We start from the raw sequence: 11,051 nt of genomic DNA, 5'->3' as shown, positions 1-11,051 counted from the left end.
AGGGCTCCGCGCCTCGAGGCTTTTTTCTGGAGCTTCTTCACACCCAGCAATCAGAGGTGCTCACGCTTCACCATGACCTCGTCCGGTTCACCAGGATCTGGAGGTAGTCCCGCAACTCCCACAGGAGCACTAGACCATTACAAATGCGGGGAACGCCATCATGAGCGGCACAGAATCAGACTATCAGCCAGTTGAGCAATCGCAGGAGTCCTCTTTTGATGAAGAAAGGTCTCGCAAGAGCTCAAGAGCTCCCTCTATCGCATCACGGTCAAGTCGTAAGCGGCGGCGCTCTCGGTCCAGCTCTCTCGAGACGATTCCGGACGTGAGGTACGAATTACAAGGCCATTACAAGGATGCATACCGGACACTGTATAACGAGGATGTGAAAGACGCCGCCATTCGATTCAGATCAGATGCTTCCTTCCATCCTCCAAGAGCTCAGATTGGCGTATCAACCTGGTCCGTCGAGGAGAAGTCCACTTTCTTTGCTGCGCTGGAGAGGCTGGGCAAGGATGACATACCCGGAATCGCGACTGCGGTGAAGACCAAGTCGATTCCAGAAGTACGCCAATTCTTGCTTCTTCTCCAGGATACGTCAACGCAGCAGGGGAGTCTCATGGTGACACTTAGAGATGTTCCTCCTGCTTCGGAGATCAGTCCTGAATGTAGTGAGCATCTGGAGTTGGCTGCTGATGCTCTTGCCTGGTATCAGGAGAGGTTCGAAGCAAAGAAGGAGCAAGAACGCTTCGGAAACCTTTGGCTCATCACGCCCGAAATCGCGGAGGAGATTGAAGCTGCTATTCCTTCGTCAAGGAGGCCTTCTCTGTCATCCTCCGAACCTCCAGAGGCAGCGGGCCAGGCAGATGCAGGCTCTGTACAGGCCCCTCAGCCAACCTCGCAAATATTACAAGATATACCGGAAGCCAACCTCCTTAACACCTCCAACCTACTACAGCTGTCCACAGAGGTCTTCATGAACGGCTCTGCGAGCCCACCTTCGTGGTACCCGCATTGGACAACTTTGAGATCGCCATTGGCTTCCAGACCCTCAATATATCGGACCGCCTTGATCGATTTCCATACCCTAGTGCTTTCGCTCACTAAACGTCTGGTGCAGGCGAGCATAGTCCAGGCAACTTCTAGGATAAGAACCCAAGGCTGGCGTGTCAAGAAGGGAGTTACCTCTCTGGTGAAAAAACGGGACGCCTTGACTGCAATCGACATGCTCCGACTGCCAAGAAATTCTCAAGAAAGATGGAGGCGCGTGGCAAGACGCTGTGGTCTTCGCGTTTTTGAAGGATCGGGGAAGCAGAGGCGTGAAATGAGTTGGAATGAAGTCGAGGAGGCGCTGGAAACACTTCCGCCATTATCAGAAGACACCACTCCGGTGGGCGACACGCCCAGTCCTACTTCCGGAGTTGAGAATACGACTTTCAGGGCAAGAGCAATGCGTAGTGGAACACCGCTTCCGTTCCGAGATATAAGTTCTGTTGGTTCAGATCATTCAGAGGGCGACGAAACTATGCACGCGCCCGAGGAGAACGACGGTTCTGATAATGAATCACCCGTTTCCTCACCAGTATCATCTGTTGGCGTACCTAGCCGGTCTCCAAGCCCAACAGAGGGGTCAGAACACGATGCCTTGGAAGCTATGGACGCGAGTATAGCCCAAGCGGAAGAATCACGTCTTTGGATTGTGCTCAACGGTGCCTCGCCGGACACGGTCGAAAATGTGCTCAAAACTGAGGGAACAGAAGAAACAAAACTGACTCAGCGGGGAAATGTTGGGATTAAAGAGGATGACTGGCGTGCTTACATTGAGTATCGTGCTGAATGGGAAGAATTTGAGCAGCCCGTTCCTCGCGCAATGTTCGAGGAGAACCGCAAGACTCCTTCTCCTGGGCCCTTACCGTCTGCAGAGCAGGAAATCGAGTCAGTTCCCTCAAATGACGAAGGCGGTAGCAACCGGCGATTAAGAAAGCGGAGGAAGGTGGTTGGGACCGATATGCCCCTCCGGGGAGCTCGCACTTATGCGGTGACACACGACCCAGGCACTGGACATGAAGATGGGCAGTTGGGCCGCGAGGGATACGCAAATGACAATGCGGAATGGCTTGCACCCTCAATCGAAGGTGGAGATGCTGGTTTGTCAAGAGCTCGGTCAATATCACCCGATGATATGGATATGGATGCAAAGCCAGCAATGTATCCTTAAGTTACAAACGCCTCAATGAGAGTGCCATTGGCGACACTACTGGCATTCTTCTTTCTTTTGACAGTTTCCTTGGGTTTCTGTGTTCGCCTCTAATCCTTCTTGTACCTGGAATAAGATCTGTAGGATGGTAGTTTCATCCGCGTCGACTGACCTTCCTAATGTGGTAACCAGCTCCTTTGAAAGCTAACGAAGCATTTACTCGTGCCGCGCGCCAATCTTCCGTACGCGATACCGGCTCTACGTTTGCCGAGCCTTCAGCTTGGGAGTGTTCACCGGCAATCGTATATTGAGTGAGGGGCTATCAGGAACGACCTCGCTTCACTAACTCAGAGGGGAAGTTCAGTAGACATCCATGTCGATTCCGTCAATGGCTCCTCTCCCGTCATCGCTTGGCTACATAACCGGAGAATGCGAAGAATTCGACATATCTATCATGTCTAACCTCCTTATAGAAAATCGAATAGCTGGGTCCGCATTATGCCTTCCGTAAAGCTATACTTCACTGCGCTGTTGACCGCAGTCCGCGCCGGTGAATTCGTCCTGCCTCGAGCTGTAATACCACCTCCAGTTGCCGCCAATGCAAGCATATATACGGACTGCGCAAATGCAGCATGGCCACCGTCGGGAGTGGGAAAGGAATTAGTGCCCCAGGCCCCTTCGGAAGAGCTCAAGGAAATGCTCAAAGAGATCGATCCCGCAAACATCGAAGCATACATCAAAAAGCTGGTGTCTTTTGGCACAAGGCATACGCTCTCGATCCAGAACAGCACTACACGAGGCATTGGAGCAGCACGGGACTGGATATACTCCGAATTCAGCAAATTCGCGGACAAGTCGGAGGGACGCATGACAGCGTCTATTCAGAGTTACACTCAAGGTGTAGCTTCACGAATCCCCTTCCCAGTCAAGATCTCCAATGTGCTTGCTACAATCAAGGGCTCGACATCCCCGGACAGAGTATACGTAATATCTGGTCACTATGACAGCCGCGTCACCGATGTACTGGACTACACTTCCGATGCCCCCGGCGCCAATGACGATGCATCTGGCACCGCGCGTGCGTATCTCCCTCCCAAAATATCCACTCTCCATATCTAACACCAGTACCAGTGGTAATGGAACTCGCCCGCATCCTAGCAACCCGCCAACCCGCCTCAACCATCATCCTCGCCGCCGTATCCGGCGAAGAGCAAAACCTCTACGGCTCCACCTTCCTCGCCCAGACCCTCAAGAACGCCAGCACAAACGTCGAAGCCATGCTAAACAACGACATCGTCGGCTCCTCGACGGGTGACCGCGGCCAACGCGACCCCTTCACCGTCCGAGTCTTCGCGCAAGGCCCGCCCCCCTCGGAATCCGCCGCCACGGCCGCGAGAAGACTACAGATTGGCGGCGAGAACGACAGTCCCGCACGGAACCTGGCGCGCCTCTCGGCAGAAGTGGCCGCCAACGATGCAACGGGCATGGGAATCGCAATCGTCTACCGTCTGGACCGCTTCCTGCGCGGCGGGGACCATACGCCTTTTCTCCAGGCGGGCTACCCTGCTGTGCGGTACACGGAGCCCAACGAGGACTTTGCGCACCAGCATCAGGATGTGCGGACCGAGAATGGGACCGTGTATGGCGATCTCATCGAGTTTGTCGACGTTGAGTACACGGCTCGCGTGGCGAGGGTGAATCTCGCAACGTTGTGGAGTTTGAGCCAGGCGCCGGGGATGCCGCGGAATGTTACTATCGATACGTCGGTGCTGGATAATGATACGAGGTTGAGGTGGAGGGTGAGTGAGGAGGCGGAGGGGTATGAGGTTGTGTGGCGGGCGACGACCGCTCCGTTGTGGACGAATGTGCTGGAGGTGGGAAAGGTTGGTGAGGTGCGGGTGCCGTTGAGTAAGGACAATGTGATTTTTGGAGTGAGGGCCGTGGGGAAGAATGGGTATAGAAGTCCAGCGGTGTTTCCTTTCCCGCCGCCTTCGTGATGAGCGTGGGAAAAAGATGATGCAAATAAGGGAACTAGTCACATCCGGTCTCCATCTAGCGTCTCATGAACGTGGGAATGGCATCATCTAATCGAAGAACTTGTGATTGGATTCCATCCGCCTATAAGTACAAAGCTGAAGCCAGAGTGACCCTTGAAGCAACCCAGCGCCCGCGAGCATGAGCTGGTTCGCACAAGACCATCCCAAGTTTCATTCCACCGCAGCCCAAAATTTTCTAGAAGAAGATCTAGAACACAACCCACCATAACCGCGTATCCATCTATGTTGTACAAGATTAGTGTTCAATGAGTGTTCTTTTTTGGGAGTTGCAGCCTAGATAGCTCACCGTTGGCCGCAACAGTTTTTTATCGCTCCGAGCTGCAACAAGCTGAAGGATGCTGCACGTTGCGGAGGCTTTAAAGCGTTGTTAACAAGCAGAGCGAAGGTCGCACGGAAATCGTAAGAAGACTGAGACTGGTCGAAGAAAGCAGAGTCGCAACTGAAGTCGTAAAGAAAACCGGAAAGACCATCGAAAAGGTTGACCTGAAACTGAAAGGTTGACGCAAGAAAAGTCGGCGAGGATCTGCAGAAGCCGGAAGTGAATTAAAGGAGGTCGACCGTAAATGAAGAGAGACACGGAAAAACACCGCATGGCGTCGGATTTGAGGCAAGAAAATGGTACGTCGTAGCCACTGGAACGAATCGTAAGTCGTGACTTTAGAGCTGCATTCGGCGTCCACGGCGTTAGTCGTAAGTTCGTGCTTGTCCAAGAGTCAAACCATTGTACCAACGACTGAGCTGCTGTAGTGCTCAAGAATGCTCAAAGAGCGCAGTTTCCTGATCATCACCACCGTCATCGTGGGTGGCTTGAGTAAACATGGGCTCGTGATCGTCAGCGATCTCGTTCAGGCGAGTTTGGCGTTGATCTCCGGAAGACATATATGGAGCTTCCTCATTAGCTTGACGCACACTGAGCTCTTTGCCGAGAAGATGTGTGTTGCCCTCCTCAAGAGCTTTAGCGACCTCATGGATGTTGGACATGAGGCAGGATCTCTGGTTCTCCTCGCACCACATGACACAGCGCGTGAAGATGCCATATTGGGGGTATTCGCTCTCCACATCGAGCTCAGCATGCTTCTTCAGTCCTTTGAGAAGCTCCAGGACATCGATATCAACAGGCTCCTCACACTCGTCTTCACCGATGTACATAAGACGGGTGGCCTCGACATCATCCATATTGCTGAACATCTCGCGCCTGCTCGTGTCCCATTCCGCTCCCCACTTCTCAACCCCTCGCTTCTGTGCTGTGGTGCATTTCACAGAGCAAGTATTACGCAGATACGGAGGTTCGATGTCACGGTGCGCATTGAGCGTCTCCACAATCTTGGACGGGCCCCAACCGCGTGCGTATAGTCGAATAGAGACGATGGGGCGAGAGAGCGAATTGAAGAAGTAGCTATGTTGATCAGTGTATTTCATGTGGGTGGCGGGGGCTCACTTACACAACGATCTCCTTGTCAGTAAGCGGGACACGCGGAACGAAAGTCATTGGCGGCGGCAGCATGGAAGTTCCATTGTGGACCTTGCGTTTCTGAAGCATGCCATGCCCCGGCTTAACGCCATTCTTTCCGTATTTGGAATTTGGCGTTTTGCTTGGCGATCCGGTGGCCGCTTTATTGTTCGGTGTATTCTGAGAGGAGCCAGACGGCCCAGCTGGGGAGTGTGGAGGTGGTGTATGGACGCTGCGTAGGAGTACGTTGTTCTCAACAGGCGTGTAATCGCGCACATACTGGTCATGATTGAGGATCCCTTCCTCCTCACTTCCGAAGGTGAGTCCGTCCTCCGAGAAATTTGGGGTTGGCGAGCGCCTATGTTCACGTCCTGGGACTTCAATCCCGTTTTGAGAGAGCGCGCGTCGAATTAAGTCATCCTGCTCCGCTACAGCTTGGATACGTTCGATGATGACCTCCTGGCGTTGAACGCGTCCTTCAAGAGCTCTCATACTCCTGAGCATATCAACGTTCATTTTGACCAGCTCCGCAATGCTGGTGCTATGTCGCAGAACTGTCACATGGGCGTTAGTGGACTAAACTGCGGCCGAATCCAAGCAAAGCCACTTACTCTCTCGGTTATGCAAGTCGGTTGAGTTTTTGAGTGCTTGAACCTCAAATTTCAAATTGCCGGTCTCATACGCCACTCCCCCCGAGGTGTATGGTGTAGGTGGCATCTCACCTGGCTAAGCGTTAGTGACATCTCAAACCGATATGACGGTTCAGCCATGTAACGCGCCGCGCTCAAGTAGTGGTCGAGTGTTTGGTTAGACATACCTAGGGTATTCGGCATGAACATCATATTCATAAGAGGATTGAAACCCATGCCAGCATTCCCAGTATTAAAGCCGTTGTTGAAGTCCATCTTTGATCCAACGCTGGGATCAGCGGTGGAGCTGCGGGATTTGGGTTTAGCAAGAAGCTGCTCGAGTTTGGCCGAAAGGTCGCGGCGCCGTATCGCGAGTCTTGTTGCTATGTAAACAAAAACATTAGCGCGACTGCTCAGAAACTGGACGACAGCATGCACACAAGACACGTTGCTGACTAAGAAAAGGGTAGCGTACGGTGGCTGGCACTACTCTTGCAAACGCCGTTTGCTTGAGACCACGCATGCCGCCGTGGAGAGCTGCCTAGATACTCTCTCCCGACGGCGATGTCTAACGGAGGTAGCTTCGTACGCTGAAGGGCTTGTGGCGGGCCCTCTTCCGCAATGTGCGCCGGCTCAACGCGGGCCTCCACGGAGTCCTCCGGCGCGTTGCCCGCAGATTTACTACCCGAGTCGGCACATGGGTTCACGGGGTCCTCCTGTGGAGGCCCCTCATTGTTACGAGCATACTCCGGCATGCTGCGGATAGCTATATATGTTCGGCCGCTAATATGGTACTTGGTAAGGCGGGCCGGTGAGTGGTTGGTGGGCCAGTAAGATTTTGGAGTGTTGAACAGGCTTTTTAAAGTCACTGGTGCACCGGAGCCAAGACACCTGCCCGGGGAAAAGGTGAAGCTCCGAGCATGAGTGAATGGTGAATGTGAGTTTCTTGCTTCACCGAACGTCTCTTCCTGCCCGTGACACGGACCGTAGAAAGGCTTAGGATTATCGTACACTCCGATCGATGGTCAGTGTAGAAGACGGTTCGTCGGGGAGAGCGAATGCCGGGTGTGGAGCATCTCACATTGCCGTGGGCCAACCTCGTCGCCAGCGCCGCTGCTTTGCAATGATAATTCGTCATTGTGGTGACTGGAGCATTTATCAGTATGTGCCGCGCGCGGTAAAGCGAAGTGAGGAAGGACAAATTGCGTTAAATACGACCTGCAGTCGCCTACATTCTCTTGAACAATTGGCGAGAAGCATTCTCAGCTTCTTGATTCCGCAGTCCGGAAGACCCCGTAAGCAAGTGAATGAAGATAGGGAAATGCTTGGAATGAATAGAACCCAGAAATCTCGGAGAATGAATCAAGGACATTGAAAGATAGTGACTCTCCGCGAGGCGGGAAAGAGAACAGACGAGGCGATCATAGCAGAGGGAGACGACAAACGTGACGGTAACTGATTCACCCGTCACCGCGGAGGCCGCCGTGAATGTTGGAAAACTGGTAGAATCAAACTGCGGATGCGGCTGGCAGCGAGAAATGGTGCAAGAAAGGACCTCTTCGGAGATGAAAACTCGCATTATTATATGTCAAATGGCCTTCATGATGAAATGCAATTGCCCTTCACTGGTAAAATCAGGTGGGGAAGTTGAGAGTGAGAGAGTGGACAAGAGATGTCGTCGATCTAAAGTTATCAGGCGTCAAGCCAATAAACCAATCAGAAGAGACTCCTGCCTTAGTAAGCAAACTACCTTTCACCGCAATTGTACACGCACGCAGCATCCAACAGCTTCAGATGCATTCACGGGCATGGTAAACGAAACAGTTGGTATTTGGCGGTCCGATGAGATTTGCCACAATGACTGAATAGTCCTTGGATAAGTCGTCTGGTGCTGTGGAACCGGTGTTCACACGATAGAATACCGCCTCGAATTCAAACCCACATCGTTGGCTACTCTCCGATGTTCAGAGTCCCGAGACTCAAAACATCAGACGTGTCCCATTTTGGTTCTTCTGCAACGAGTTGGCATTTAGAAATCATGTCTCTAAACATTTTGATTTGGGTTGGAGTTAGCCATAAAACAGCTCGGCTTCCGAGTTACCGAGGCTCGCGTCATAGCTTCCCCAGATTGTACATAGTATGTAGTACCGGTCAGTATATCTCCAGCTCAGTTCCTCTCCAGCAGCCACGCTCACCTCCACCCCGTCTCATCATACCACCATTCCAATGCCCACACAAGTCCTGATTGTCGGCGCCGGCGCCATTGGCGCTTTCTATGCCTCCCGCCTGGCCTTGGTGCCCAACACGTTCGTGTCGGTCATATGTCGGTCGAACTACCAGGCCGTGAAGGCCAACGGCTTCAGCGTAACATCGCCGCAATACGGCTCTTACACCTTCATTCCTTCGCACACCTTCGCCAGTCCAGAGGAAGCGCGCAGAAGCGGGATAAAATGGGACTACATTGTCGTCAGCACAAAGGCCCTGCCTGACGTCAGCGACGATTCGGCGATACTGGAGGAATTGGTGGACGATGGGACCGCCATCGTGCTGATACAGAATGGTCTCGGGGTCGAGGAGCCGTATCTGAAGCGTTTCCCTCAGGCGTCGATTTGCAGCGCCGTGACTATTGCTAGCTGCGCTCAGCCCAGCCACGGGCATATCAAGCACAATCGCTGGACGAGGATCAACAGCGGGCCTTACCTTCCCCACCTCGATACTGGAGGTTCACAGAGCTCCGATGCGCGCGTAATAGAGCAGAACGACAAGTTCGTGCAGCTGCTCAGAGAAGGCGGCATCAAGGATGCCAGTGCCTACGACCACTCGAAACTGCAGCTGGTGCGATGGCATAAGATCGCCATCAATGCTTCCATGAACCCGTCTTCCGTTCTCGCCGGCTGCGTGTCCAACTACGACATGGCCAACGATCCGGAACTGGCTCGACATCTGAAGGGTGTCATGGAAGAAGTGCTCGACGTCGCGCCCAAGATTCTGGGGAAACCTTTCCCTCCCGAATTCGCAACATCCGACCAGATTCTGCGCAGTACGCAGCGCAATACGAGTGGAAGTAAGCCGAGTATGGCGCTGGACTGGGAACAGGGGAAGACGATGGAGCTGGAAGTGATCCTGGGGAATCCGATTAGGATTGCGAGAGAACGAGGTTATGAGATGCCGCGGCTGCAGACGCTCTATGCGCTACTACGGATGGCCCAGGAGAAGCGCGACAAGAGCAAACAAAGGAGCAAAATATGATATGATATGATCTTCGACTACGGAATACCACTCGTCACATACTCCGTACTCACCGTCTAATCTAGAACTGCACGACCACGGTGATACTCAGAGGGCAGGATCCGATGAAAGGGGGTCCGTGAACTTTCACCACATCATGCTCTGTTTCAAGTTTCAACAAGTTTCAACAAGGTTACCCTCCAATATCGTCAATTTTCCTACAATAGTCCACCCTCGGGGCCGTCTCACTCAACGCCAAGCACGCGGCTCCTATGCGCATGCGCGGATCCAACACCACAAACCTCCCGTCTTACTCATCGCAATGTCCGCGCTATACTCCAACTGCGCGGTTCTTCCCTTTCTCAGCAAATCCCAATTCGTCGCGATCCAGCTTAGTAACAAACGAGCAGTGCAAAGCCACACTGACACCCCCATACTCGTCACGATGGGCTTGGAGACATGGACATCACGGACACCACGGACACCACGGACACATCCTATTGGGCCTTGGCGAGGAGAATCGTGCATGATCCAACATCACTTCGCCGCGCACCTCCGATGTACCCCATATTATGGAGTTCCGCCATACATAGGACTGCCCAAAGGGGCCATTGGTGTGGCCTGGATATCGCACGGGGAGTCTCCAACTTGAAACACGGACATGAAGAGGAAATACCCGGGATGAGTTCGGTTTCTCAAGAGCTTTGAAGGAGACCCCATCCAAATATTCCTGTTGTTTCCATTTCCTTCCTCTCGTTTTAGACGACGCATTTGCGTACCGTCACCACCATCATTCCCTATCTCAATTGCCCTTGTGCAATTGTTTCAACAACCATCATCACTTGCACACACGACCTCGTCCACCGCCCACAATGAAGCACTCGCTCGCCCTCCTAACGCTCGCCTCGATAGCCCTCGGCTCCCCACTCCCTAACTACGGCGCGGACCCCTGTGCCTGCGACTATTCCTGCACGGCGCAAGTCGGTGTGGTATGTAGACGTTCCAATCCCAATCGCAATCTCCACTTCAACCTTTCCATATACCCTCTCGGTCCTTCAAACCCCTACGAGATCGAGCGAAAAGCTTTGAGACTCAATCGCCGACTAACTATTTAAAGGACTGCTCCTGCGAACTCACGGCCAAAAACTTATGCTACGCCAACCAACTCCTGCAAGGTCTCTCCTGCCCGCCTCCGACGCTCTCCCAGCAATGCAACGAGGCGCACAACTTCATCCTCACCAACGGCCCTTGCAATGATCTCACGCAGAACCCATCGAATCTCCCCTGTGGACCTGGACTGACATGCATATTCGCCAATCCTGCCCAAGCCAATGGAGGAGGCACATGTCAGCCCATGAAGATTGGAGCCGGAAACGGTCAACCCAATACCGAAGTCAGCCAGCCCGTGGTGTCGGAGCCGGAAGCCGGGACCGAGGGCGGGGCATGCGGAGCCGTTGCTGGTGGTGGAGAGGGTGCTGGTGCTACAGCGCTGC

The 11,051-nt window shown here is 53.3% G+C and overlaps 5 protein-coding genes across 5 annotated transcripts in view; 4 read left to right on the top strand and 1 right to left on the bottom strand.

Annotated features, from left to right (window-relative positions):
* The first annotated feature begins 49 nt into the window (after nucleotides 1-49).
* EI97DRAFT_172680 (uncharacterized protein) lies at nucleotides 50-2,454 on the top strand. Its single transcript, XM_033793439.1, has one exon. It carries the CDS (start codon nucleotides 161-163, stop codon nucleotides 2,213-2,215), a length of 2,055 nt encoding a protein of 684 aa, XP_033656870.1. The 5' UTR covers nucleotides 50-160; the 3' UTR covers nucleotides 2,216-2,454.
* Nucleotides 2,455-2,692: 238 nt separating this feature from the next.
* EI97DRAFT_370778 (putative zinc metalloprotease) lies at nucleotides 2,693-4,191 on the top strand (the record flags this gene model as incomplete). Its single annotated transcript, XM_033795250.1, has 2 exons — nucleotides 2,693-3,272; nucleotides 3,326-4,191. The coding sequence occupies 2 exons, from the start codon at nucleotides 2,693-2,695 to the stop codon at nucleotides 4,189-4,191; spliced, it is 1,446 nt and encodes a 481-aa protein (XP_033656869.1).
* A 538-nt stretch (nucleotides 4,192-4,729) lies between these two features.
* On the bottom strand, nucleotides 4,730-7,295 carry EI97DRAFT_172701 (uncharacterized protein). The gene is made up of 5 exons (XM_033793440.1): nucleotides 6,806-7,295; nucleotides 6,519-6,713; nucleotides 6,313-6,423; nucleotides 5,694-6,255; nucleotides 4,730-5,647 (listed from the first exon to the last, which is right to left on the bottom strand). The coding sequence occupies exons 1-5, from the start codon at nucleotides 7,083-7,085 to the stop codon at nucleotides 5,002-5,004; spliced, it is 1,794 nt and encodes a 597-aa protein (XP_033656868.1). The 5' UTR covers nucleotides 7,086-7,295; the 3' UTR covers nucleotides 4,730-5,001.
* An 828-nt stretch (nucleotides 7,296-8,123) lies between these two features.
* On the top strand, nucleotides 8,124-9,705 carry EI97DRAFT_172671 (2-dehydropantoate 2-reductase). The gene has a single exon (XM_033793438.1). The coding sequence runs from the start codon at nucleotides 8,557-8,559 to the stop codon at nucleotides 9,577-9,579; it is 1,023 nt and encodes a 340-aa protein (XP_033656867.1). The 5' UTR covers nucleotides 8,124-8,556; the 3' UTR covers nucleotides 9,580-9,705.
* A 725-nt stretch (nucleotides 9,706-10,430) lies between these two features.
* The window catches only part of EI97DRAFT_439696 (uncharacterized protein), a gene marked incomplete at both ends in the record, with an annotated part of 2,002 nt that continues 1,381 nt past the window's right edge, over nucleotides 10,431-11,051 (top strand). Inside the window, 2 exons of the mRNA XM_033799572.1 lie at nucleotides 10,431-10,547; nucleotides 10,676-11,030. Of these exons, the coding sequence (XP_033656866.1) occupies nucleotides 10,431-10,547; nucleotides 10,676-11,030 (472 nt within the window). The remainder of the gene's footprint in view (nucleotides 10,548-10,675; nucleotides 11,031-11,051) is intronic.

This window comes from Westerdykella ornata, assembly GCF_010094085.1.
Source record: "Westerdykella ornata strain CBS 379.55 unplaced genomic scaffold EI97scaffold_3, whole genome shotgun sequence".
Lineage (NCBI taxonomy): Eukaryota > Fungi > Ascomycota > Dothideomycetes > Pleosporales > Sporormiaceae > Westerdykella > Westerdykella ornata.
Note: the sequence above shows the minus strand (reverse complement) of the source record. Positions and strands in the feature narration are given on the sequence as shown.

Bases quoted from the DNA above. Each gene is read 5' to 3' on its own strand.
- EI97DRAFT_172680 (XM_033793439.1), top strand. From the start codon at position 161: ATGAGCGGCACAGAATCAGACTATCAGCCAGTTGAGCAATCGCAGGAG.
- EI97DRAFT_172701 (XM_033793440.1), bottom strand. From the start codon at position 7,085: ATGCCGGAGTATGCTCGTAACAATGAGGGGCCTCCACAGGAGGACCCC. The intron at 6,714-6,805 runs GTACGCTACCCT...TTGTTTACATAG, and splicing joins CAAGAGTAGTGCCAGCCACC to CAACAAGACTCGCGATACGG. The intron at 6,256-6,312 runs GTAAGTGGCTTT...CCCATGTGACAG, and splicing joins CGACTTGCATAACCGAGAGA to TTCTGCGACATAGCACCAGC.
- EI97DRAFT_172671 (XM_033793438.1), top strand. From the start codon at position 8,557: ATGCCCACACAAGTCCTGATTGTCGGCGCCGGCGCCATTGGCGCTTTC.